The sequence below is a fragment of the Lissotriton helveticus genome, chromosome 6 (assembly GCF_964261635.1).
Source record: "Lissotriton helveticus chromosome 6, aLisHel1.1, whole genome shotgun sequence".
Taxonomy (NCBI): domain Eukaryota; kingdom Metazoa; phylum Chordata; class Amphibia; order Caudata; family Salamandridae; genus Lissotriton; species Lissotriton helveticus.
Window position 1 is genome coordinate 950,367,364 of NC_136067.1, and position 27,896 is coordinate 950,395,259.

The 27,896-nt window shown below is 46.5% G+C and overlaps 1 protein-coding gene across 4 annotated transcripts in view; it reads right to left on the minus strand.

Moving 5' to 3' along the window:
* The window catches only part of LGALS8 (galectin 8), a 426,674-nt gene that overhangs the window by 139,465 nt on the left and 259,313 nt on the right, over positions 1-27,896 (minus strand). For all 4 annotated transcript variants that reach the window (XM_078648605.1, XM_078648607.1, XM_078648604.1 and 1 more), the window contains 2 exons: positions 15,728-15,847; positions 10,520-10,573 (listed from right to left, as the gene is read on the minus strand). In XM_078648605.1, the coding sequence (XP_078504731.1) occupies positions 10,520-10,573; positions 15,728-15,847 (174 nt within the window). The remainder of the gene's footprint in view (positions 1-10,519; positions 10,574-15,727; positions 15,848-27,896) is intronic.

Sequence of the window (27,896 nt, forward strand, 5' to 3'; positions counted from 1 at the left end):
TTCTTTAGATGAATGACTGAGTGCTTCAGAGGGCTCAACAGACAAACCAGTTCCTGCAGTGACTGCTGGAGGGGTATCAACTAGCTCAATCAGGGGGGGTATGTCAAATAGTAAGTCCTGGGTGACTGGTAAAACAATAGATGACAATGGTGTAGCCAGCGCAGGAAAGTTTAAACCTTGGTTTTTTTCAGGCGGGTTTTTCAAAAGCTCTATCGAGAGCCTACGCCCAGCTCGTCTTTCCGCCAGGGCAATCTCTTTGTCAATATCCTGTGGCAAACGTTTGAAATAAGAGTCAAGAGGGCCCATAACGGCCGGTTCTAAGTCTGACATTGATGGCAATAATGTGGAAGTACTTGTTGTGCCAGCCATAGTATAAAGAGCTCCCCTGCAAAAGTATCTATAAGTCACGTGTCGACTAGTATATCAAACGGTGGGACAATACCTGGGAATCTAGATGTTATAGGGGTGGCCCAGCCCGGCCTCCTGCGGCCCCGGACGGCCACAGACGGTCCCGCCCTTGTCCCGGGCTTCTCCCGGGCGCGCTCCCGCGCGCTCCCGCGCGCTCCCGCGCAGCGGCTCTTCCCACTCCTGTTATAGGGAGGAGGTGCTCAGGGGCGGGACAAACAGGGAGAGCGACCAGGTGCAGGTGATGGCAGCGCAGGGACTCCTGGGCAATGGAGTCCCTGTACCTCACCTGGCGCTCGCAGCCCTGTTGTCCGCCTCCAATCCAGGGAGTAATGGGCAGAAAAACAAAGCAGCCGCCCAGGCACACGGGCGAAGCGGGACCCGCGCAGCGGGTACCGCGAGGTCTTCAACAAGGAAAAAGGAGGCAGTCTTCAGAGCAAACAGCACGCAGAGGGCTCTCCCACCACCGACCAACACACAGCAGGTGTCTCCCGCAGGACGGTAATCCGCAGGCGCCTTTGACTCGGCGCTCAGGGGCGGGACAAACAGGGAGAGCGACCAGGTGCAGGTGATGGCAGCGCAGGGACTCCTGGGCAATGGAGTCCCTGTACCTCACCTGGCGCTCGCAGCCCTGTTGTCCGCCTCCAATCCAGGGAGTAATGGCCAGAAAAACAAAGCAGCCGCCCAGGCACACGGGCGAAGCGGGACCCGCGCAGCGGGTACCGCGAGGTCTTCAACAAGGAAAAAGGACACGGAAAAAGGAGGCAGTCTTCAGAGCAAACAGCACGCAGAGGGCTCTCCCACCACCGACCAACACACAGCAGGTGTCTCCTGGTAGTTTATTCAATGGACCCAGTTTGGTACCAGTCATAAGGGGGTCTTTGGTGTTGTTCTTTTTTCCTGTCCCATTTATCCCTGTTGACTAAACCAAATGGAAATCACTGTTGCCGTCGCTGACGGCGCTTCTGTAGCCCACTTACTACCATAGAGGATGTGGAGGTAACCTTTTCTCACCCCATTACTGTTTAGTCTAACCTAAATGCAGGGTCATCCAGTGGGCATATGCCCCACTCATTCATTATACGGACTTGGGCAGACTCATAATATTTTTGAATGTTCAGCAGAGCTACACCTCTTTCGTATACCACGTTTTGGAGCATTAGGTGCGTATTTGTGGTGGGCCATCAAGCCATAACAAGGATTTTAGTGACCTCTCTAGAGTTTGGAAGAAAGTATGTGGTAGTGCATAAGGACTGTTCTGTAGTATGTACCTGACTCTGGGTAGTGCCATCATTTAAAATACCACACCCAGGCTCATCAGCCAGTGTGCTAGTGCCCTACAGTGTTTTATATCAATTTCTAGCCTGCCAAGCAGTGGGGCCAGATTATCTTTATTATGTGTTCTTTCATCTTTGGATGCTCACAGTCCCATATTTAGAATGGTGGACTCCAATCTTTAGGGGCATGGGTAGGTGTTCTGGTGGTGTCCAACTATCCCTTAGGAATATCAGGAACTTATTGCAATTTATACCCAGTCCTGAGTATCTCCTGTATGTTGCACAAATCTCATCCACTCTTGTCTGGGATACCTCTGGCTCAACCAGATACTAAAGGATACCAACTGCATATAATGATATCCATTCCTCTCATGTGGTTTCCCATCTCCAACCTCATTTCTGGGCATTCACCCTTCTCCAATCCACTAGGACCTCTATGGGGAGACAAATGACATTGTCGATCGGGGTCAACTCTATCTTGTGCCACTGTTTATCAGGAATTCCAGGGAAAGAATTTCATTGACTTTGATTCATGCTCTACGATTCATATATAGCAGTTTAATTCATTTCAGGAATTTAAATCCAAATCCCATTTTGTTTAGAATCGTGCACAAGAAAGGACATTCCACTGAGTGGATTGCCTTATTTCTGTGCAATGATACTACAACCAGTGGCACCCCTGTCCTGTCACGGTCACCAAGTTGCTTTATAAACAACGGAGGTTCCATTTTGTAGACCTAAAGGGCATGAATATATTCTGTTCAGGCTGCACCAGATCTAGAATTACGCCTCTCAGTCAATTTGCTAAAGACTTTGCCAGTATGTTGGTGTCTGAGTTGAGGAGCAATAGTGCCTAACAGGAATCCCATTGATCCCTGGGCTTTCCTACTTCGGGTAGGAGTACGATTGTTGCATTGTAGAGATTTCTAGGGAGCATTCCTTTAAAGTATGCCTCAGTGTATATTTTGAGTTGAGGTGGGATTATCTTACTTGCCATTCTCTTCAGGAATTCCGCTGGAAGGCCACTCGGGCCGGGGCTTTTCTAGATTACAGTTGTGTGAGTGCCAACTACACGTTTTCCCTTGTTAGGTCCTCTTCTAGTACCAATGCCTTATGACTCGCTGGCGGCCTATAAGGGCTGTCTCTGACAAAATCTTGTAGGTCAGTTTCTGATAAGTGCAGCCTCTCTGTATAGAATTTGTCAATATGATCCACCATTGCAGTCTTATGGCCTCACTTCCTCGAATTGTCATGTCGTCTGGGGCTGTTATTACTCAGGTATGATTCCTATCTTGTTCCCTGCTGCTGAGCCTTGCTAGGACCTTTCCTGCTTAAGCCCCAGCTTCATAGATGAATTTTAGTTTTGCAACATAGGTCAGTATGACCTCGTTAGTTGCTTTCACAAGATATTCTTTCCATTTTAATGTAAGGTAGGCTTTTATTACCGCTAAGAGTTGCTGAATATATTTAATCTCTAAGTCTGAGAGTTCCCTTTTTACTATCTTATATTGACTTTCTCTTTTCCTTTTATCTCCCACTGATAATACCACCCCTGTATCGTGGCTTTATAGGCCTCCTATAGAGTGGACACATCCCGCACTGTATCAGTGTTGTCTTTAAAATAGCGTGTGGTGGCCTGGTACAGACACTCCACTTCTTTTTTGTTTGGCAGGTGCCATGAAGCCATTTTACAGTCTCCTTCCCACATGGCTTCCGAGTTTCTAATTGGATGCTTAGTGGTGAGTGATTGGATATTCCGCTTGCTTTGTACTCTGCCTCCATGAACCTATGTAGAGTGAAGGTTGAAGTAAAGAAGTAGTCTATACGAGAGTGGGATATTGTGTGCTCCTGCATAGTAGAAGTAGCCCCGGCATGTCCTATGTAATGCTCTGCGGATGAAGAACCCCATTCGAAGTGCTTGCATAAAGGAGTCAAATTTCCAGGCTAGGGGTTGAGGTGCCTGTTTAACAGTTGTTGTGTTCAGGTGCACATCCAGCGCCATAATAAAATATCTCCCTAGTATAGTTAGAGCCTGTATGTGAGTAAGCTGCACAAATATTGTGGTGTATCCGTTTGTAGCCCTTGCTCGATTTATATATGTTTACGAGTGTTATCTATCCCCCCCCCCCAGTCTCCCAGCAATGCAATACAGCATCCCAAGTCCCTTGTCCATATTCTGGTGATATGGAAAGCTACCAATTTCCCGATCAGGACTATCACTCTTCTGGAGCCCATGGTGTATTCAGATTGACTCACTATCATCTATTTCCCCCTGTTCAGTATCTCATATTTGGTACCTTTCATGTGTGTTTCCTGAAGGAAAACTATCTCTGCTGCATATTTTGTCCACGCTTTGGTCACTAGGCCTCGTTTGATTTTACTCTGCAGTCTGTTGAAATTCCATGTCAACAGTTTCAGAGTGTGTGTTGGCATTTTAGATGCTTTGGGTCTCTCACCTCTGTCCCTTCCCAACCCCTGGGTCATTCATGCATGTCCCTCGTACGCCCTGTGCGTCTTGGTGATATTATAAACTTACAAACATTTCCCCACCTTCCTCCGCATCCTACCTTACCATGCACCAGTTTTAGAACTGACCACTACATCAATTCACAATATGTCTGACAACCATTTTTTCATGGATCTATCATCTGGTAGCATGTATCCATGCCTTTCCAACCAATTCTACAGCTCAGTTTATATTTCAAACAAAAAATGATGTTCCTTTCTCAATCTGCTGTATTAGGTGTTGCTTAACCCGTATTAAGGCGTCTCGTTGTCACTGCACCTTCATGGTGTAGTCTGTGTAGGAATTAACATTACCCCAGCCCATCTGCCAGGGCTTGTGCAGCCATGCCTTTTGTAATATAGCATCCCTGTCCCAGAAGTTTAACAATCTAGATACAGTGGCTAATGGTGGCGCCCCAGATTTTGGTGGTCTGCCTAAGACCCTATGAGCACGTTCAACCGTGAACCATTTACACATTTTTCGCCCCGGCACTACTGACAACAGCCAGTCCGCCAGGAATATTTCCAAGCAGGGCCCCTCTTTCCAAACAGTCAGATATTATTGCGCCAAGACCTTCATTCCACATCATTAAAATTTTCAAAGGTTATTGTTTGATTACTTAAAATCACAACAAAATGTTAAAACCGTATGACTCACGTATACATGTATTAATTTAAAAAGGAGCGAAAAGGAACTTTGATTAGTACAACAGCAGTGCAATAGTCTAACAGTAGAATTGGATAAAATTGAAAAATTGTCCGAATGTTCATTTGTCTTTTACAGATCAAGCTCATTAAGTAACATGGCAGTCACTGAGGGGTTTTAAAAAAGTTTAAATAAGGGAGACAAGTCAATATGACAGCTGGTTTTGAAATGCTGAACACAGTGTCCATGTGGGCTTTGCTGAAGGGGGCCGGTGGCCACTTGAGTTTTTATTACAGGGTGATATCTGGGCCAACAGGGGAAATAAATGCTGCCTTTTCTTTCCCCAACGTTTTTGCAGCTCTGGCAACAAATTTGGTAAACCGGATGTTCAGCTTTTATTTTCTTGATTCATAGCTGCCATTATTGCCTGGCGACATGTACGTGCGCTTAATTTAATCCACTCTGCTCTCAGTAAGGTCCTTCTGTCATGTAGCAGAGCTGGGCATGCGCAGGTTATGTGGTCCAGACTTTTGGAGTGGTAGCCGCATTCCCTACATTAGATTTTCTGATTAAGGCGCCGCCGTTGTGGTAAATGCTTTAAAAAAACGCCATTCACCTAGCCTAAGTGCCATAAATTTGACCTTCCAGAAGATTGAATAAGTACTTGATAGGGAGGATGACTCAACTCCCGGTTTATAATCTGAGACAACGGCCCAAGCGTGCTTCCTTCTGGATAATTTTGCTCTGTCGGAGTGGAAAGACAAGAGCTGGACGCTTCGCTTGATTACGCTCTTCAGTGCCTGTTGTAAAGGGTGTGTTCCCCAATATTCCGAAAATCCAAGGAGCTATAGGGATTGGTCCAAGTGGAGCTGATGTTTTTGCCTTGATGCACTGGTCGATATTTCATTCCAGAGTTTAATCTCAAGACTATTTTCCCGGGAATTACGCAGTCTGTTGCAGAACTTAATAAAAGCACCAGCCTCGACACCATTGTGATCTAGCAGACCAAGTTCTAGTCTGACTTGTGCCGGAGTTGAAGACCTCGGCAAACGCCATGCTCGTTTGAAGATTCTGGTAATTGATTCAATAAGTCTGATGTTTGTTGAGCCCATCATAATCTCATGGCCATATGATAGAGAATTTGTGATCTTGGCCTTCACCACCTTGAGCAAGGGGGTTAGGCTTGGTCCTAGTAGAGGTTTTGAAAGTTTTGCCGACGCAACCTCCAGCGACAGTGCCTTAGCCTTGATGGCGACTTTTTGTTTGGTGAAAGAAGCTCTGGAATCAAGGAAAATTCCTAAATATTTGTAGTGTGGCACTGTGTCGATGCTTTTGTTGTTAAAAAACCACCTGCTTTTCTGCTGTTTGTTTGCTAAAATTGCTTTTTTTTTTTGACAGATTCAATTCAAGGGCGTTTTCGGATGTGTAAGCTAGAAATTTGTCGAGAAGCCTCTGCAAACCAACCTTTGTGTGGCTCAATAACACGAGGTCGTCAGCATATAGCAGATTGCTGATGCGGGTCCCGTCCAGTTGGGGCAGATGGGAGTTGACCTTGTCAAGTATGGGAGATAGGTCAGAAATAAACAGGTTAAAAAGAAGGGTCGCCAAGACGCACCCTTTTTTGACGCCGCTTCCGGTTTGAATCTTTTTTGAGACATGGGACCCGTCGCCGAACTTTATCCTTATCCAGGTCTGTGTGTGGAGTTGGATGATGGCTTGTAAGAGGGCTGGGGGTATACCCCAGCGGACCAATTTTTGCCATAGGTGGCCACGTGGCACTCGGTCGAAAGCCGCCTTAAAGTCAACGAAGCAGCAATATAGTTGCATGCGACGGACGTCGGCCTTCTCCATCAATACGGATAATGCGAGTAGGTTGCTGGTTGTGCCTGACTTGGCTACAAAGCCGGTCTGGTTGAAGGGAAGGTGCTGTGTTGATTCAACCCATTATGTCAGTTCTTCTAGTAGGATGCTGGCATAGTATTTGGATTCAATGTCAAGGAGAGCAATCATTCTGTTATTTTTTGGGTCGTCTCTTTTACCACTTTTATAAATGGGATGAATGATGGCACCTTTCCAAGAATCCGGAATGTGATTGTTAAGCCTGCAGTGTAAGAATAGTGGTGCGAGGAGACCTGACTACAATGTTTCGTATGATTTAAACAAGGCCTGACCTAGTCTGTTGGGGCAGGGTGCTCCATCTGACCTACCCTTCCTGATAATCCGGGCGATGTTGTTTATTAAAATTCCATGTGTAGTCACTGTTCCTGGGGTGGAGTCGTTTTGTAGCTCCTCATATATTGGTATGTCCGTGAGACCTTCAGCCTTGTTAGTAGTCCCAGTGTTTCCTGTGGAATGATCATTGGTGAGTGGTGGCCGGGATTTGAGTGTCAAATGGGGACTAGGGTGCTCTTGCCCACTTGAGTTTTCTCTAAAGTGATTGGATAGAAACTAAGTCCAGTCGTCCGCACTTATGTTTGCGATGGTGTATCCTATGCCTCCTAACGGGCCTCTGTTCACAAGGGTCCAAAATAACTTTGTGTTGGACTTTTAGCTGGCGTGGACTAACTTCATCCAGAACTTGTCTGACAAATCATCGATTTTCCCCCTCAGGGTAGTTATCTTTTTTTCTAAGGCCTGCATTCAGGAGGTGTGATCAGACATCTAAAGGTTGGGGCTAGGCCAGGGTGGGTTCTGCCTCCGTCACTCTCGCCACTAATTTCCTGTGATCGGCCCCCAACTGAGCTACATCCTGTACCAGTGTGTCCATTTACTACCATTAGTTGTTTTGGCTGCCAGAATGATAGATGTGTGTGCCTCTAGCTCCTGGTCGATTATCAGTGTAGGCGTTTCTCCTTCATCTGGGATGTGTCCTCCACTTTGAGCAGTTTGACTGTTTTGGGTCGTACAATGACTGCTTCGTTGCCATGAAAGCTTGGAACAGGCGTGAGGTTTACTGACCGCCGGGGGTGTTCACATGGAGTGAAGGGTCTGCACTGGGTTCACAGGGCCACCACCGGCGGGTGATTCCATCTGTAACCTGAGATGGATATTTCTCCAATCTCCATAGTATTCCATCCTCTCAGGGGACCCAGACCGGTCATGATCTATACCGGTATCAGATAAACTCCTGCCACAGCATCCTGGCATGTGCACCCTCGCCACTCCGCCATCCCTCTTTCTCTCTGCTCTGTAGCTTCTCACCATTCAAGTACTCATCCGCCAAAGTGCTTCCCTGTCATGTGCACTAAATCTGAATCTGAGGTGGCATGTGGCCAAGGTCCCGGTAATGGCTCCTGTTCTGCTGCATTTCTGTGCTTTTTTAGTTTCTCAGTCTGGGGCGCCTCCCACACTTCCATGTTTAAGAGTATGATTTGCACCATCAGGTGTTGCATCTCCAAAGTGTCCGTTCCTTGATTTGAATGGGTAGCGTGTACCTTGCACCCTTCTGTTTTCTTCCTCCTCAGCCTTAATATGCCTCTGCCCTAAGAAGGGGCATTCTTCTCCTCCTCAGAAACTCAAGAGCTCCATTGCATCCCCTCCAATCTCTCACCAGGTAACACCGTGATGCACCATTGTTCCCCTGAGGGCTCGCTACGTACCAACACAGCCTCTCCCTCTTTCTCATACGCCTCTGTCGCCGTGCCCTGAGTCTGACCTCCATTGTTGGGGGAACCTCACCATTCCACTGTCCATGGGGCTCTGGCAGGCCTCTGATGCATCAAGTGTATCTTTTCTTTGCTCCCCGGTAGCTGATGCAGTGCAATGGCCTCCACCATCTTGGTACGCCACGCCATCTTTTGGGTACTGTTATGTGGGCTGTGCAGCTCTCCTTGGCAGGTGGTTCGACATGTGCCAGTGTTTGTCAGGCCCCTGAACTTCACCCACCTCCACATGTGACTGTGGGGGGCTCTGGGGCCACAGGATGTTGTCACTGGCATAGGTCACTAAGTTCGGAGTTCACACAGCCATCTCCATGCGGCCCTGGCCACTCTCCCCAAAATAAGTCATTTTGACATAAAAGCAATGAAAACACGTTTATCACTGCTATTAACATCAGAGCAGTGAAAAAATAATTTTTAATTTCTTGTTGAGGCATGCGCCAACTGGCTTACTCCCGTAGGTCTCAAGGGGGCCGACAGGGGTGGGGAAATGGGGTGGAAAGTGCACAGCCTTTCTCCTCCCTTGTCCCTCACTTGAGTCTCCGCAGATCTGAGGGAGGTGGGTTTTGCAGGTGGTGATCAGGCACCACTAATCACCACCTACTCCGTCACCCGCCCCGGGTTTCTTCAGCTACTGACTGGTTGATTATTTCAAACTGTGAAAGAAGTAGCTCTTACAGAAGTGCTGACTAGGGGGTTCCAGCTCTCAGCTTTCTGAGAGAGTAGAGCACAGTACTGAAGTTGTGAGGAAAATAAATAGCAGAGAGGTTGGCGAGAGAAGGTGGCAAAAAAACTAATATTTAGGAGAGGTGCAGAGTGTGCTACAAATGGTGTTGGAGATTGGTAGCAGAACACTAGGTATGTTTGACTTTTTTTCAGGGGTGGCTACACTATAAGGGTGGTGCGGAGGGAGGGAGAATGCAAGCTGTATTTTTGAGGTTTTAGGAAGAGTAAGAAAGGTAATTTATTGCATGGCTCCTCCATGAGCCATCCCCACCTCTTTACCCCCATGTAGATTTATAGGTATGAAGTACAAAATATGAAATTGTATATTGGTAGCTGTCAATAGCAGGACAATTTTAAAAATCAAGCTTTTAAGTGACGTAAAAGAACTACTCCATGGTTGTATATGATAACAGTTGTAACTGGAAAACAACCACATTATTATGTCATTAGAATACTGGTGTGAGCATGGTTTGAGAGAGTGTCAGTTGAATGCGTGGGCTGAGCAGCAAGGATGCTGCTTCCTGTGGGGCTTCCTTCATACCTACTTTTCCTGTAACCTGAACTACTACCTTAAGTATAAACCTTGGTCCTGTTTCTCCTTACTACTGCTACACTGCATCTTTAATTTAACATTTAAAATGTTCCGTTTGAAAAAGGGCGTTAACACTGGTAGTAATATTATTGATTAAACAAAAAAGTTCGATGATTATGTACTATTTGGCTTTTCACACCACACCAATCCTCCTTTGAACCAGCAGGACTTGAAACACATTTTGGGATAATACCATCCAGTGCAGGGTTTCATGCAGTAACAAGTGAGAAGAAATAGATAAATCCTTGATGGCCTCAAACGTCAGAGTAGTCGTGCGGAGAAGCTGTGGTTTTTACTGATATTCCCTGGTGTGGATGTACGGGGTCGTACTATCTTGTTGTGAAATCGTGTAAAGATCACAAAACTTGAGTACAATGATCTGGATCTCAAATGGTATGAACAGAATGGCATTGAGCGCTCAGGAACAGTTGCCAAGGACCGCAGGAGCTATACAAAGTATACAGATAAAATAGATCTGAGCCACACTCATGCCGCTTCGTGAATAGCTTCTGGTTTGAATTAAGGCAGATTGTATGGGTATATAGTGATGTAACTCATTTCCTGCTGATCTACAGGTGATGTGCTTGTACACATGTTTCCACCGCTCCATCCTATCACTGAATTCATCCTCAAATGTTATGAGATATATAAATACACTGAGCAGTATAGAAAACAGTTAATCATTTCGCTCAAGTACATTAAAACTTACACTTTGTTCTTCCTTAACCCCTGCTAGAGACTGTGGTTGTGAACCTTTTAGAGTCTATAAAGAAACCAAGAAAAGTAAAAGGAAATATCAGCTCACGCTGTAAACATATTTTAAAATAAAAAAACATTAAAAAAGTCCAATTTGAACAAAGTACTTTAACATAAAAATCACACAAGTAAACAAGAAGTTACTTCCTGTTGTAACTTTAAGTCCTTCAAATTCGGTCAGTGCTTAATTCAAATTAGTGGTCCTGTACCACCCCTACATGGGTGGTGAAAAATGTGCCATGTCAATGCCACCGGTGACCTTTTGTACTTCAACTAAATAAACAAAACACATCACTTCCTTCACGTGACTTAGAGTTCTGATTCCAAACAAGTCCTGGAAGTCCGAATGAGGGCTCATTTGAAGCTTGAATTCCAGTCAGGGCTCAGGAGGCCGGATTTAATCTCACCAATGTCCACCTATGTCACTTTGTGTACATGGATTACAAGAATGGGTAGTGCTCAGGCAGGCCCAAGGTGAGAACTCAGGGGATCAGGTTTCTGTGAGCCGTGTTCCAAAGTGCCCGGGATGGGGACCTGCAAGTCCAGGTAGGTCTCCCAAGCTTGCCTAAGCTAGGAACCTCTGACTGGATCATGGGTCCCATGGCCGCTGTGTCACTTGGAGCCCAGAGCAGAGACCAGAAGGCCTCCCCTCTTTGACAGGGATAAGAAGCTCTGACTGGACTCCGAGTCAGGCCCCTGTGTGGCCCGGGGTGGAAGCCCCCCACCAGGGGGTCATTTCTCTGGCCCACTATGTCACAAAGTGCACGGGACAGGGTCCTGCAGACCCAGGGAGGTCACACCTGCTTGTCCAGGTTCAAAATGTCTGACTGGACGCTGGGGTTGAAGAACTCTGCCCTGGGCTCCACTCCCTTGCCTGCCGTGTCTCAGAGTGCCACAGATGGTGAACCGCAGACCTACGAAGGCCTCCCCTGCTTGTCTAAGTTCAAAAGCTCTGAGCGGGTCCCGGGATAGGGACCCGGGGGTAGAAGCTCTAGGCCCTGCACTCTCTTCTCCAGTGCGCCGTGTCTCAAAGGCCCTGGGACAGAGTCCCACAGGCCTGGTGAGGCCTGCTATTGGGGATAAGAAGCTCTGACTGGGCCCCAGGTCAGAGCTCTGGCGGGCTCTGGGTTGGAAGCCCCTGGCTGGCCCTGGACCCCCTTCCTTGGTCCACCATGTCACAAAGTGCATGAAACGAGGACCCACAGGCCCTCAAAGGACTACTCTACTTGTCTGTGTTCAGAAGCTCAGGCACTTTGCAAAACGGCGGACCAGAGAAGTGAGCCCAGGGCCTGGGGCTTCCACCCCATTGCCCACTGGGACTTTGATCCAGGGCCCTGGACGGGGCTGTTGTGTCACAAAGTGTCCCGGACGGGATTCCCCAGGGAGCCCTCCCCTGCTTCCCCATGCTAAGAGGCTTTGACTGGGCCCCAGGTTGGAAGACCCCAGACCAGGGTTTCCTTCTCCAGGCATGTTGCAAAATGCATGGGGAGGGACCTCAGAGCACCAAGGAGGTCGCCTCTGCTTGTCTGGGTTCAGAACCTCTTACCATGCCCTGGGTCAGAGCTCCGTGAGGACCCATTATACCCTTTCCTGATAACCAGCTTGAGCTCCAAGAATCGGGGCCTCAGAGTCCCTGTCCGCTCCAAAGGTGAAAGAAATCCATTTAAAAAGTCACGGTGCAACCAGATGGCTGTCCTTAGAGTCTGCGCATCTGGTTGCTCCGAACCCTGGACATCTGGACATGTGCAATGAGTTGCTACGGCATGCCCAGATGGCCGGACTGCCCTGGAAGTCCCAATGAGGACTCATTTGAGTCTTCAAACCCAGACAGAGCTCCGTGTGGTCTGGTGCATTTTCTCCAACCACCCTCTTTGTCACTGTGTGTGCATGGATTTCAAGAAAAGGGGGTAACCGTCCCCTGGTTAGTAGAGAGAGGGACCTCTTGTTTTCTGGTCGTTCTCACCCGGGTGCTGCCAAGCCCAGGGCAAGCCCTTGAGTCTGAAGTTACCTTCCAGCCCTGTCCGATGGGCCTTTCCTCCTTGCTTCCCGGAGAGCAGGAAGGAATGCAAAGCTGACAGCCCTGTGCAGGGTGGCCTCCTCAAGGTAGAGGAGGGTGGTTTAGCCAGCACTGTACTGTGATCGTGATGGTTGGGCTGATCTGGTCTTCCTGAAGGCAGCTCATTGGACTATCCAAGTCCGGCCAGGGCTCCAATAAGCCGAATGTGTTCGCACCAACGGCCCCTTTTACTTGGTGTGCATGAATTACAAGAAAGGCAGGTTGCAATCCTCCAGATTACAAGAGACAAGGTATGATGGACCCCATTGTCCTCCGATCTTTCTCACCAGGAGCTGCGAGGACCTGGGTTGGCCCGCCCTGGGGTCCCAGGGGCCTGAGTCTGTGGCTGCCTTCCAGCCCTGTCCAATGGCCAGTTCCTCTGAAAGCAGGCAGGGAGGCAAAGCTGACATCCACATGTAGGGCAGCCCACTTGGGACATTTTTAGCCAGCACTATACTCTGACTGATTGGGCACACTGGGTCCACTTGGGAATTGACTGCTTGGCCAGCCTCGTCTGTTGTTTCAAGCAAAGAGCGTTAATCTTGCCTGGACTGTCCGAATTGTGAGTCTGCCTTTTGTGGATGCAAATCAGCAGAGTGAAGGCCAAGCAGCTTACCAGCTTGTAAAGTGGGCGGACCAGAGTGGATAGAGTTAGGTGGTACTAGTCCCAAGGTGCTGTCTTGTGGTCTGGGCCCCATGTGCCTGCCTGTTGACATTTTTTACCCAAGGCATTTGTGCAACAGCTCAGTACGACTGATCGTGGGATGGCCCAGCTGCTCAGACTGATACAGAAACCCTGTGTCTTGCTCAGGCTGCAGCTTGGTCCGCCTCTCCCTTTGATGTCATGGAGCAGGCCGGGACAGGGACAGCGGGTGCCTGTGTGACTGCCCTGTCCCCCCAGCCCCTTGCAGGCAATAAGGGGCTCCCAAAGCAGGCTCCCGAGGGGTGTGAACGTCGGTCCAGGATGGGCATACAGCTTCTCCTCCTGTCCAGCAGGTGCGGCTTTCTGATTGATCCTGCGAGTAGCATATGCTTGTATCAAACATTAAGCCATAAATACGTAAGTACATACAGCTGGTATAGTGAAACTGCCAATGGCTCATTAAATCAGTTATGGTTCCTTTGATCCCTCCATCTGCTACTTGGATAGTTATGGAAATTCTAGAGCTAATGCATGCCAAAGAACCCTGACCTCTCTGGATGCAAACATTTATCAGACCAACACCAATCCTGACTCGTCTGGCCACTTTGATGACTCTAGATAGCTTCAGGCTAATCACACATCCTTGTGACGGCGATGATACAAACAGATGTCTGCCCTATCAACTTTCGATGGTACTTTCTGTGTCTATCACACGGGTAACTGTGAATCAGGATTCAAATCCAGAGAGCTACCTATGGGTTTTTTGCAGTCTTGCTACAGGCATTGTCTCTCGCAGACAGCACTGTAAGGAATACCTTAAAATATACCTTAGGGAGGAGGGGTGGTGAAACCTGCTGCCCCTTGCTCATAATTTGATTGCCTTTCTAGCCCATTCAAATTCCAAGTTCCGCATTCAATTGTTTTCCTCTATACCTTGTATTTGTTCCACCCCATGAGTCTGAGTTTTATCTGACACTGCTGCCATCAGAGCATTTTTCTTTTTACAAGTGTCTGTGGCATTTGACTTCTGGAAGTTAATGGGAGTTTATGGCCCTCCGTGTTTGCTGGAGTATGTGGGCCCCACCTCCTCTTCTCTCTCTCTTTTTGTGGCTTTTGGCCCCAACTCTCTCTGTCCCTGCACCTTCCTCTCCGTCTCTTTCTATCCATCCCAGCCCTCACTCTCTCTTGCACAAAAATCTTCTACCCCTCTCTCTTTTACACATGTTTAGGCTCACTGGAGCTTGGACACAACTAAGGCGGCTGGCCAATGAATCCCGCCAGCCATCACTAGTGACTTTGTAAATGCTTATACATTTGCCGCACATACATTAGCAAAGCCAATAGCGTTGACCCACCATCTTTGGCACTCTTTGATCAGCAATGCCTATCGGAAGTAAGCATTGCTGGTTGAAACTGGATAATAATAAAACAGATCTTTGTCACTGGTGAAAAACCTAATGACTCCTACTGTACAATCAATATTTCAACGCCTTGAGACCCTCACAGGTGAGTAGCGCGCTTACAATTCCTTGATTGATTCAATACTTTGCCTAGTTCTCCTTTCTGCTGCTGCACCGACAAACTTACTCTAGTGCCTAGTGGCCTGATGGGTGATAGTGTGCTTCACATATCTTTAATAACATATAATAATGAAATATAATAGACGGCTCTACCATACTCCTGATCGGACCCCATATGAAATACCTGACATTCATTAATAGTTCAATGATATTTTCAACCTTTCGATTTTATAATTACGATGAGCAAACTTCAGATTTTCTATCAGAGGTAACATTTTAGAGATGGATTCACAAACTGAATTGAAAAAACTAACGACAGGGTTACATTGAAATAACATGTAAACCAATGTATCACCCTCATCAATATGGGCCAGATGTACAAAGCAGTTTCATGGTCGCAAGTGCTCGTATTCGGTATTTCCAACCTTAAAAATGCCTTTTCCTATGTCCAAATCCCACTTTTGGAGGAAGAATATTTTTCCAAATGGACACCGATTAGGTATCTGGTACTTAATGTAAATAAAATGTGAATATAAAAAATATGTGAATACAAAAACAATTGTTTAAGAGATGGCAGTTGTACAGAGGACCACTGGCAACTCTTAATAAAACTTTGTTAAAGTTTGCTTTATTTAAAAGTTGTCACATTAAAGATGCCCATCATCCCTGTATTAGTTTCCAATGATAGTTTCCCATAATTTTGCAACCTAGCTCATTAACGTTCAAGAGGTATGTAAATTGGAAAGCCTGGAAATTAATGTAACCAATTAAAAAATATCAATTGCTGCATTTTACATTCCTCACACCTTTTATGAATGCTAGTTTAGACAAGACTTTAGAAATCAGGGAAGAGACTGTAGTTATAATTTAGTGTTTACTTTGAAATAATCATCGGGTGAGTGGAAGAAATTGTGGACTGAAAGTGAAACAAATAAAGATTACCGTGTTAGTAACCAAACGGATCATGTCAATCTTCACCATTCCATATATTCCAAGAGTGTCCACTCTATCCAAGTTAATTCTGTGGTTGTAAATTAACAAGTGTTTGCCATTTGCAGCCACCTGAAAAAGGAGAAGGTGAGTATCTTTATTTATTTTCTCTTCACCTCACATAAATATCTGAAAACACGAAAGAGCTGGTTAGATTTTAAATATATGTACGCTTTTAAAACTTTAAAACAATTCCGAGCGAAGGAAGACAGGTAACTTAGATTTGCCACAGTGGAAGTTTCGCTTCAGTGTGTGAGCCCTAATGCAGGAAAATTCCAGCATAACACTGTATTCCTCGCCCACAAGGCCTTAAAAAACTCATAATCCAGTGGACACTCTTCCAAATGGTATGCTACCAGAATATTGAGTTTTAAATATTCTATCAAAATATGTGACGGTAAGCACACATCTTCAAGATACAAAGGTGTGGAGTTAAGAATCAAAACTTAGTTTATATACTTACCTTCACAATATTTTGGTAGTCGATATTTTAGCTATCATATCGTATAGCATGATATTTGTGTGCTTGATATACTGACATATAACATCCAAAATACTTTTTTGAATTTTTCTGCAAAATAGATGGTAGAATTTCTTGGACATTAGTATACATTTTCACTGGCAGGCCATTTTAACCTTCATAGAACGAAGACCAGAATGGAATAATATATGCATGTTATTAACTTCCACACGTTTTACTGAGAAGAGCACTGCCAAAGGCTTTTCCCATAATCCCTCATTTCACCTCATTGGGATTGACTTGTCAAACAGCCAGGGCAGTCTGCAGCTCTACACACTACATCTCCCGGCACTAGTCTTCATATCACTACTCGGCGACAACTCTGCAAGCACTCAGCACATATAGCAGCCAACATAATTTCCCAACCTTGCCGACCTAGCACAACACTGGGAATTACTTAGAAAACAACTAAGGCAGACGAAAGCCAAACAATGTTCACCCACTGCTCCTCAAAAAACCACCTAAGAAACAAAATAGCAAAATCTTCTGAGAAAAAACTATTAGGCCTGGCATCCTTGGCTTGGCTTTCCCCCTAACCTTTTGCCTTCAATCCTCCTACTTGCGGACTGCTTTAGGACTCTGTACACTTTACCACTGCTAAGCAGACGTAAAGTGCTTGTGCTCTTTCTTTATTACGTGGTAGAATTGCTTATACCAAATGGGCATATTTAATTTAATTGCAAGTCACTTTTAAAGTGGCACTATCTCTATCCAGGGTCTGTGAATTAAATGCTATTAGTATCGTGCCTTCACACAAAGTCTGCTAACCCCCTGCAATTAGTCTTGAGCTAGGACTGGGAAGGCAGGATGCCTGGGGACTTGAAAGGGAAACCAATAGAAGCTTCTCCCAACTTCAAAGGCATACTGGGTATACATGCTGGATCTCAGACACCAACTCTTCAGTACACTTCTGGACCTGTGGATACTCCGTCAGGTAGGACTGCTGTGCTGCTGAAAAGGAATTCGACTCTTGTGGACTGCGGCTCTGAAGGACTGCTGCCCTACTGTCCGTTCCTGTTGCCCGCTTGCTTGAGTGAGAAGAACTGAACTGCCATCTGTTGAACCCATGACCTCAGAGTGACTCCAAGGGCTAGTTGGCTGGCCACCTGACTGGAGCCCAAGGGACAAAGGGCTCCTACAACTTTGACCCAACACCTGGGCATTGCCAGCTGTGAGTCTACCCTTGCAGGTGGTGCCACCCCAGTTGTGGGCCCTTGGAAGTGGGCCTAAGGTGTTCTGCCAGCCTCTGTAAATCCAGCAAAACCTACGCATCTTCTCTGATCCATGGCACCCCCCGAGCAGAACCAATACATCGCCACCGCTGCCTGGGTCTTCCCCCACGCAAAGACCTGCATTGCATCATAGGCCTCATCAGTACGGCTGCTGTGCGCCGCATCCTCAATACAGGCCTTTGCATACCTCTTCAATGGTAGCCTCAACAATTAAGCCATACTCCACATCCCAGCCTTGCAGCTCCTCGGAGCCAACGCATTGCCACGCTGTGTGCTGCAATCTCAATACACGACTTTGCATCTCAAGCCCTGACGACTGGATCCTCGACGACGACACAGGCCCTCGCATTGCAGCTTCGCCTCATCTCAAAACCAACGCATGGCTTCAGCTGAGCAACACATCTTCGACACAGACCCTCCCAATGCTCCACAAACCAGGATTTAAAATACTTTGTTCAGTGGGCCTAACTGGGGCCTGTAGGTGGGCTGCGCTCCATCACAGTTGGCCTGAAATTGTGACTTTGTCCCGGTCCAGAGCAATCAGATATCCACAGTTGGCGCTTTATGCTTTTTGCACTATTTTTAGTGAAATCTTCAAAATTGCATATTTTCACTTCTACTGATTGGACGTTTGTCATTTTGGTCTTGTGTTACTTATTAAAAAGAACACTATTTTTCTAATCTGATCCTTTTGAGTAGCGTTCTCACTTTAATACTGTTTGAGGTGTTGCACAAATACTTTACACATTCCCTCTGAATTAAGTCTGACTGCTCTGTGCCAAGCTACCAGGGGGTGAGCACTGGTTAAATTGGGGTTTGCTTGTGCCTTACCTTGACTGGGATTGTGGATGCTGCTTGGCAAGGGCTCACAACCCTGACAACCAGTAACCCACTTTCTCAAAAATACCAAAAGAACCATCATAAAAATGGTCCTACACCTATCTCGTTTCCAAGAATGATTCCACACCCATCACTCTCACCTGTGCAGCAACAACGCAATCTTAATTTTCCAGAAAGGATTAAGACTGGAAGACACAGCGATCTGAGATAACCTTCTATTATGTATTACAGTTAGGAGATTGATATCAATGAAGCAAGTAATGCACTACAAATGCATGTCATAATTTGTTTTTGCAATACCATCTAAATTATCACTTACGTCTGAGGCATATTGTAACATTCATTCCTCCTTTCACGCAAAAAATGAATTTAACAAACAATTCTCGAAGAGGTGTTAGGTACTCAATAGCAGGCAATAGCAGAAGTGAAGCTTGATAGAAATAATAATTAAAAAAAATAGTGAATCCTTTGTTTTGGTATATGATCTGCCTGAAGGTACTCAGTGATAAGCACTATGCTGTTCAACGGATTCAGATTCACTTCACAATAATGAGCTTGAGAAAATAAAACAAATAACATTCAACTTCGGGAAGGGAGAAACCAATCACAAAAAAGGATTTCTGTCACATATAATATAATCAGTTCAAACAAAAGAGATTACATATGATACAGTGAAAACCTAATATTTGGGTTGAATATAGATGAATCATAGACCACCTAGGTACAGCACATCTGTGGTGGTGTGGGAAGGAGAATGGTGAAGCAACAACAGGGCATTTGACAATCCTACTTCAGATAGTCTGCAATCAGTAGAAAGGAGCAAGGGGCCATAACATTATTGAGGTTCAGTTGGTCCAAACTCTCTTTACCAGTATAATAACTGCATGCATCAACATCAGAATTGATTAAGACTAGGACGAGAGGGCAGGCTGCACGATCTCTGCTCCTCCGTTATTAGTGTAGCCTCAGCGGTAATTTACCAGCTTTTTAAAACACCTACATTGCGGCGAAATTTGCATTTTAAAAGCGACAAATTTTATTTACTTTGCACATTTAATATACACTTACTGCTGATTCCACAAGTGCACTTGGCGTCCTGCAGTCACCTCGGTCCACCGCCAGTCATTAGTTGACTGTTTGTTGTGGAGGGAGAGTCCGGGGGACAGCCTCATTGCTAAGTGACTCACTTCCGGGTTGGGCCAGTGAGAACCGCCATCTTGGTTGGGTTAGCGGTCTAGCAGCTCCGCTCCCAACAAGACCCAGGCACTATAATTGGAGGAAATGGCGCAAGAGCGCAATTGATTAAGACTAGGACGAGAGGGCAGGCTACACGATCTCTGCTCCTCCGTTATTAGTGTAGCCTCAGCGGTAATTTACCAGCTTTTTAAAACACCTACTTTGCGGCGAAATTTGAATTTTAAAAGCGATGAATTTGATTTACTTTGCACATTTAATATACACTTACTGCTGATTCCACGAGTGCACTTGGCGCCCTGCAGTCACCTCGGTCCACCGCCAGTCATTAGTTGACTGTTTGTTGTGGAGGGAGACTCCGGGGGACAGCCTCATTGCTAAGTGACTCACTTACGGGTTGGGCCAGTGAGAACCGCCATCTTGGTTGGGTTAGCGGTCTAGCAGCTCCGCTCCCAACCAGACCCAGGCACTATAATTGGAGGAAATGGCGCGAGAGCGCAGCGGACGCGCGCAGCGGGCGCGCCGCCAGCGCGCCTCGACAGGGCCCAGTGCCGGTCCCCCTGGACTTTTTGAACCCTATATTCCTACATCTACCATAAAGTTCATCACTTATACAAAGTCACAACTCATGGATCTAAAAAACTCCAATACTAATCAGGCTTGTATTTGTTACAACCTAGATGATTTTATTAATAAAACACCAGCCAGATGCCCAAACTGCTTGCTTAAGGTGAGCCCAACATCACTGGCATCAACTCCCAGTGTACATGCTACTCATTTTAACTCCAATCCCATTAATTTTGTCCTTATTAATGTGCGATCTCTCCCGAAGCACAAAATAGAAATACATGAACTGCTAATTAGCCATAAGTTAGATCTCGCTTTTCTAACAGAAACCTGGGGTGATCCCTCTTCAGGCCCTGATTTTTGTGCAGCTATCCCGGAAGACTATTGTGTTTCTAGGCATGATAGGCCTTTAAAAAAGGGCGGGGGCCTGGCGATTATTTATCGAGACACATTTGCCATAAAAACTGAGCCAATCACGGGATCGTTCTGTGAAGCAATGACCTTTTCTATTACTTTCCCTAATACACAATCGTTCAGAGGAATTTTGATTTATCGCCCTCCCGGTCCTCGAACGGGTTTTTTAAATAATCTACATAATCTCATGGAATCAATGGCAGGAACTTCCAATTACACTATATTGGGAGATTTCAATTTTTATCTTGAACCTGCACACGATAAGGAATCTTCCTCCCTAATAACAGATTTACTCTCAGCTGGCTTACAGCAGCTGGTGATCACACCTACGCATACGGCAGGTCATATCCTGGATGGATTATTTACGAGTAACTCTACAATTTTAATATCTTCCGTTCTACCTCTCACGTGGACTGATCATTCTGCAATTATTTGCACCTTACAAATCACAAAAGATAAGGCAAGACATAGTACATCGCGTATCCCTAAACAGGTCCGAGCATGGAAAAATACTGACATCAGTCTTCTGCACAAAACGATGTCCTTTACCCAACAAGAAGTTATAACAGATCCGGAGACAGCAGCCAAGGAATATTCTTCTTGGCTAGATAATGCTTTTAGCATAGCAGTACCGGTTAAGAATGTCTCCACTAACCGGAAGGTCCCCTCGGCACCTTGGTTCTCAGAGGCGTTAAGATTGGAAAAACAACGGTGTAGAAATTTAGAGAGAAAATGGCGAAAAAACTACGACAATAATGCGAAAGATCTATACAAGGACTCACTTACTAAATACAAACATCTTAACCTAGCCGAAAAAAGCAAATATTATTAAACACAAATAGATTTGGCTCATAATTCCACCAAACAGCTATTTCAGGTGGTAACCAAATTATCCAATCCCCAGACAAGCACAGTCACAGAGGTATCATCTGAACTTTGCGACTCTCTCGCAGACTTCTTTGAAGATAAAGTGCTGCAGATTCACTCAAATTTTGCTACGCAAGCTACTCCAGATTTTCTGGCTAGAGATAGATTGGCTGATAACCAGGTTACGGGTTTCTCAGAATTCAGCCAAGTCTCATCTGAACAAGTTAAAGAGCTTATTCTCTCTATAAAATCAGGTTCCCCTCTGGATCCGTGCCCTCCTTCAATGGTACAACGTATTCCGGAGCACATAGCCCCTACACTGACTAACATTTTTAATGCAATGTTTAATACCGGATCATATCCTCTGACTTGGAAAAAGGCTATTATTAAACCTCTTTTAAAAAAGGCCACCTTGGATCCCACTCAACCCAAAAACTATAGGCCTATTGCATGCCTCCCATTCCCTTCGAAGATTGTCGAAAAGATAATGAACACTCAATTATCTCAATATATTGACCAGAATAATCTTTTGGACTCGTCCCAATTTGGGTTTAGGAAGGGTCATGGGACGGAGACAGCCCTGATCTAAGCGGCGGATGAAATTAGAATGATCTTAGATCAAGGAGGAGCGGCGATTCTTGTCCTATTGGACTTGTCCGCGGCTTTTGACACTGTCGATCATTCCATTCTAATCGACCGGGTCTCAGCCGTGGGCATAGGACATAAAGCTAAAATGCTACTCACCTCTTTTCTTGCTAACCGCACGCAATCAGTGAAATTGGGAGAATTCTACTCACCAACGTTCTCTCTGCCATGTGGCGCACCACAAGGATCCTCCATTAGTCCAACATTATTCAATATTTATGTGTCGGACTTGGCTAGGACTATTAAAAAATCAGGCATGAGAATAACGTCATATGCCGACGACACCCAACTAGTGTTGGCAATACACGACGATGGCCTGCAAGTGGCAGCCAGCTTCCTGGAGGGAATGTTAACCATTAGTTCCTGGATGGCACGAAATTCCCTAAAGCTAAACTCCGACAAAACGGAGGTAATGACTTTCGGAAATTTATCACCAAGTTGGTCACCCATGTGGTGGTCAACCGACCTAGGATCACTGCCGCAACCAGTAAAGAAAGTCAGGAACCTCGGGGTGATGTTTGACGATAAGCTCTCATTCATTCATCATGCGAATGCAGTTGTATCCGCATCATTTAACATTCTTAGAATGGTAAAGAAGCTTCTCCCTCTCCTTCCCTTCAGTGCGGTAAAAACTCTTATGTGTACGCTGGTTTTGGCAAAGATCGATTATTGTAATGGTCTCTTCCTGAATGCTCAGGAGAGAGTTTTAAACAAGTTACAACTAGTCCAAAACGCAGCAGCAAGAATACCTTCTGGTACACCAAAATTTAAGTCCATATCTTCAGTTATCCGCCAATTACACTGGCTACCAATTAGGTGCCGAACAAAATTTAAGGCTCTATCTATAACATACAAAGCAATCAACAACATTGGACCAGAATTTTTGAAAAAAGCACTCTGTCTATATACGCTCTCCAGAACGCTTCGTTCATCCTCAGCACGCTGCCTGACCGCTCCACGCACAAAGAAATCATCTTGGGGAGACAGAGCATTTATAGTCGCGACCACCAGACTATGGAATACCCTTCCTCTTCATATCAAGTCCAGCCCATCCCTCATGACATTCAGAAAGGCGGTAAAAACATGGCTGTTTAACCAGTGAGTATACTTCTCAACCTTACGTTCCTCTGTCTTACAGCGCCGAGACACCTCCGGGTAGTTGTGCGTTATAAAAATTTAATAAATAAATAAAGACTTCTACGTGAATGCAGCTGGTTAAGATATAAATTATTAACACTCAGGTGCATGGGGATTGGAGGGGGCGATCTGAACCCCACAGCAGCATGGTTCCATTCCCAACAGGGAGACGGGTGATTATGATTATGTTCATTATGTCACATCATATTACTATATCACATCATATTACTGTGTTAAATTGTATATTTATTGACGTTTAGTGGAACTGCCAATGTGACTTTAATCCAAGTTATCCCTGAAGAAGTTTGCGGAGTTTTAAGGATTTGTACCTGACTAAATTGAGTCATGCACTAAGTATATTAAAAAGAACATTGAAAACTAGTTATTAATGCTCAGAGCTCTCCAACTGTAACTGATGTTTAAAGCAATGGCACAGGTAACAATTTTTTCATACACAACACTTCTGATATTTGTTGTACACTGGAATTCAAAGGGGATGAGATTCCCCTAAAGTATTCCACAAAGTTTCCTGTTTTTTTTATTATGGCAGGGTGATGAGGAGTTCTATGTATGATCATAGGAGATAGATGAGGTGATTATTAAAGATGATGCTTACATAGAAAAATGTAAATGATTTCCATAGCTAGACGGTAAGTGAAAATATTGGTATATTTCCATGCGGAACAGTATCAATCAATCAATCAAACAAAATACTTGTAAAGCTCTCTACTTACCCGTGAGGGTCTCAAGGCGCTGAGTGGAGGGGGTGCCGGTACTGCTTAAAGAGCCAGGTCTTGAGGAGTCTTCTGAAGTTGAGCAGGTCTTGGGTAAGCCGTAGGTGGGTGGGGAGGGAGTTCCAGGTCTTGCGGCGAGGAAGGAGAAGGATCTGCCACCGGAGGTTGTTCGTTGGATGCGGGGGATAGCGGCGAGGGCAAGGTCCGTGGAGCGGAGCTGGAGGGTGGGGGTGTAAAAGCGGAGTCTGCTGATCAGGTAGGCTAGTCCGGTGTTGTGGAGTGCTTTGTGTGTGTGGGTGAGGAGCTTGAAGGCGATCCTCTTGTCGACGGGGAGCCAGTGTAGGTCTCTCAGGTGGGGGGTGATATGGTTGCGGCGGGAGACGTTGAGGTTTAGTCGGTCGGAGGCGTTTTGGATGCGTTGGAGTCATCGTAGGTGTTTGGCCGGGATTCCTGCATAGAGTGCGTTGCCGTAGTCCAGCCTGCTGCTGACGAGGGCCTGTATCATGGTTTTTCTTGTTTCGGTTGGGATCCACTTGTAGATCCTGCGAAGCATGCGGAGGGTGCTGTAGCAGGAGGAGGAGATGGCGTTGGCCTTCTTCGACATGGAGAGGGAGGCGTCGAGGAGGAAGCCTAGGTACGTGCGTGGTCCGTGGGTGTCAGAGATGCTCCCAGCGTTGTCGGCCACCAGGAGTCGTCCCAGGCGGAGGGGGTGGGTCCGAGGATGGGAACCTTCGTCTTGTCTGAGTTCAGATTCAGACGGATGCTCCTCATCCAATCCGCGATGGCCTTCATTCCCTCGTGGAAGTTGGTTTTGGCAGTGTGCGGGCCCTTGGTGAGGGAGAGGATGAGCTGGGTGTCGTCGACATAGGAGATGATGTTGAGGTCGTGCAGGTGGGCCACCTGTGCGAGGGGGACCATATAGATGTTGAACAGTGTTGGGCTGAGTGATGATCCCTGGGGTATGCCGCAGATGATTTCGGTGGCTTCGGATCGGAAGGGCGGGAGGCGGACGCTCTGGGTTCTGCCGGAGAGGAAGGACGTGGTCCAGTCGAGGGTCTTCTCTTGGATTCCGGCTTCTTGGAGGCGTGTCATTAGTGTGCGGTGGCAGACCGTGTTGAAGGCGGCTGACAGATCCAGGAGGATGAGGGCTGTTGTTTCGCCGATGTCTAGCTGGTGCCTGATGTCGTCTGTTGCGGCGATGAGGGCTGTCTCAGTGCTGTGGTTTCGTCTGAATCCGGACTGGGACGGGTCTAAGATGTTGTTGTCCTCAACGTGGCAGGCCAGTTGAGTGTTGACGATTTTCTCGATGACCTTCGCCGGGATAAGGCAGATGGGCGAACGTTTTTAAGGTCCGTGGGGTCCGCCTTGGGCTTCTTGAGGAGGGCGCTGATCTCGGCGTGCTTCCAGCTTTTCGGGATTGTTGCTGTCTCGAAGGAGATGTTGATTACCTTCCGTAGTTGGGGTGAGATGGCGGAGTCTGCTTTGTTGAATACGTGGTGTGGGCAAGGGTCGGACGGTGAACCGGAGTGGATGGAGTTCATGATCTTGCGTGTCTCGTCGTCGTTGACGATGGACCAGGAGGTCAGGTGGTTGGTGCGGGAGGTGTTGGCAGGGGGGGTGGTGTCTGGCGTAGTCGGGTGGTCGTGATGTTGAGGTTGTCGTGGATGTCGGCGATTTTGCGGTGGAAGACGGTGGCCAGTGAGTCGTAAAGTTCTTGTGAGGGCGGGATGTTGTTGGCGCTGGCGCTGGGGTTGGAGAGTTCCTTCACGATGCTGAAGAGCTCTTTGCAGTTGTGTGCGTTGTTGTCCAGGCGGTCTTTGAAGGAAGATCTCTTGGCTAATTTGATGAGGTGGTGGTGTCTGCGAGTGGAGTCCTTGTGGGCTGCGAGGCTGTTTGGTGTCCGTTCGTGGAGCCAGTTCTTCTCCAGTTTCCGGCATTCACGTTTGGAGGTCTGGAGCTCTTCGGTGGTGTGATTGTTGGAGGGTTGCTTGAGTGGGGCAAGGGTGTTGGTGCAGTTGTTGATCCAATGTCTGAGGTTTAGGGCGACGGCGTCTGGGTCGGTGGGCGGGCTCGGCGCGAGGGTGGCCGTCAGCTGGTCTTCGGTGACTTTGCTCCAGCAGCGACGGGCAGCTGTTCGGTGAGGTGGTGCATGGTAGGTTTCTTGAAGGTGAAATGGATGCAGTGGTGGTCGGTCCAGTGGAGTTTGGTGGTGTGGTTGAAGGTGACATGGGTGCTTTTGGAGAGACGGGGTCGAGTGTGTGGCCGGCGACGTGGGTGGGGGCGGTGACGAGTTGTCTGAGGCCGAGGTTGTCGATCTGGGGGGAGGATTTGGCGTAGTTGTTGTTCTCGAGGTGGAAGTTCAGGTCCCCGAGGAGGATGAAGTCCGTGGAGGCGAGTGCGTGGGTGCTGGCGAGGTCGGCGATGGAGTCGGTGAAATGTGTCCAGGGGGTCTGTAGACGAAATATGTTTACTAGAGGTGAGCGAGCACAACTCCAATTTGTGATCAACTGCTTTTTCAGACATGGCATATGGAATTCTTGCTTGGTTGAGCTTTGAAAACGCATCCATGAGCCTTTACAAGATATTTTTTATAAAATGTTCATTAGCTGTTAAAGTCACAAAAGACTTCACTCATCATCTGGAACATCGTATTAGAATACAGTGGCTTCAAAAAGTTTGTCTTCTACAATGCAACCAACATCAGAGCAACCGCACTGTTTTATTTCTCTTCATGTTGAGTCACTAAAATAATAGCTTTTAACTTATGTTAATCACTGCATCTGACTTTCGCGCAGGTCGCGAGACCTTTAGTAAGTGAAAAACGGGGTTTGGGTAGCTGACCTGGGAATCGCACACGCATCTGCATGTGCGTTTCCTTTTCAGCTACCTCATTGGCCTTAGCGTGCGTCTTTTAATGAAAGACTGCACGCAATTGGCCAAAGGCGGGCGCGTTGCTCTGCCCATGGCCTATTATTGTCTATTACGCGTTTGGTGCGCGTAATAGACACCAATAGGCTGTCACGTGGTTTCAATTATCGTGCACAGGCACGATAATTGAAACACATGGCTCGCAGTGGCGCGCGCTTGCGCTTCTTCTTTATTTTTGCATCCATTTCACACGGAAGCAACAAAAGCCGTTACTTTTCCTTGCGAAACGGAGGGCTGCATATCTCGCGTTGTGCAAGAAGGCACAAATTCTTGTTTTAAAGGCTGCAGTACCCGGCTGATTGTTTTCGTTTTAGATGAACGGAAGTGAATAATAGACATTGGCTTTCCCCTCTAACACATCACAGAAATATCAAATGCACCAGAACCTCACTGCAATGATTATAAGGACAGAGGTTGGAGCAAGGAAGGACATTAACAGCTGACTGTGCAATAGGGTGCAAGATTCCATCCAATAATGCAATATTGGACATGACACCAGACGGAATACAGATACCGGTTCTTGGCAACAGTCAGTGTACAAGAAAGGAGGCAGTTTAAAGGAAAAAACTGCAATAACAGATAGAATGTCGTAATCAGATACATTTTAGTATTCTATAATGATTTCACTGGCTGTTTCAATGTGAGTCTATTCCTACTTTCATTTATGTAACATTACTGCTGTTGTCTTGTTCTCCGACCACCAAGATCCATCACCAGCTATGTATCCGTCCAAGCTGCTGAAGTCCTGACGTGTCAGGTGTGCTGGCCTGTGCGACACCTTTTACATAACATCTTAATTTCTAAGTGAAATTTCTGCAGAATGGAAGCCACTGTCAGGAGCACACAGGTTGTTGTAACAAGTAGTGGAGCGAGAAAGGATTAACAGAGTCATGTTAAAATTAGTTTGCAATTGTTAAGGATATCACTAGACTGATAGATTAACTGGTCATTGCAGTTGAACTTTTCCCTAGGGAAGGTCAGTTGTGCCATAAAAGCCCAAAGACAGAATTAGAATCGTTAGCGGTAGGGTGGGTACCACGTGT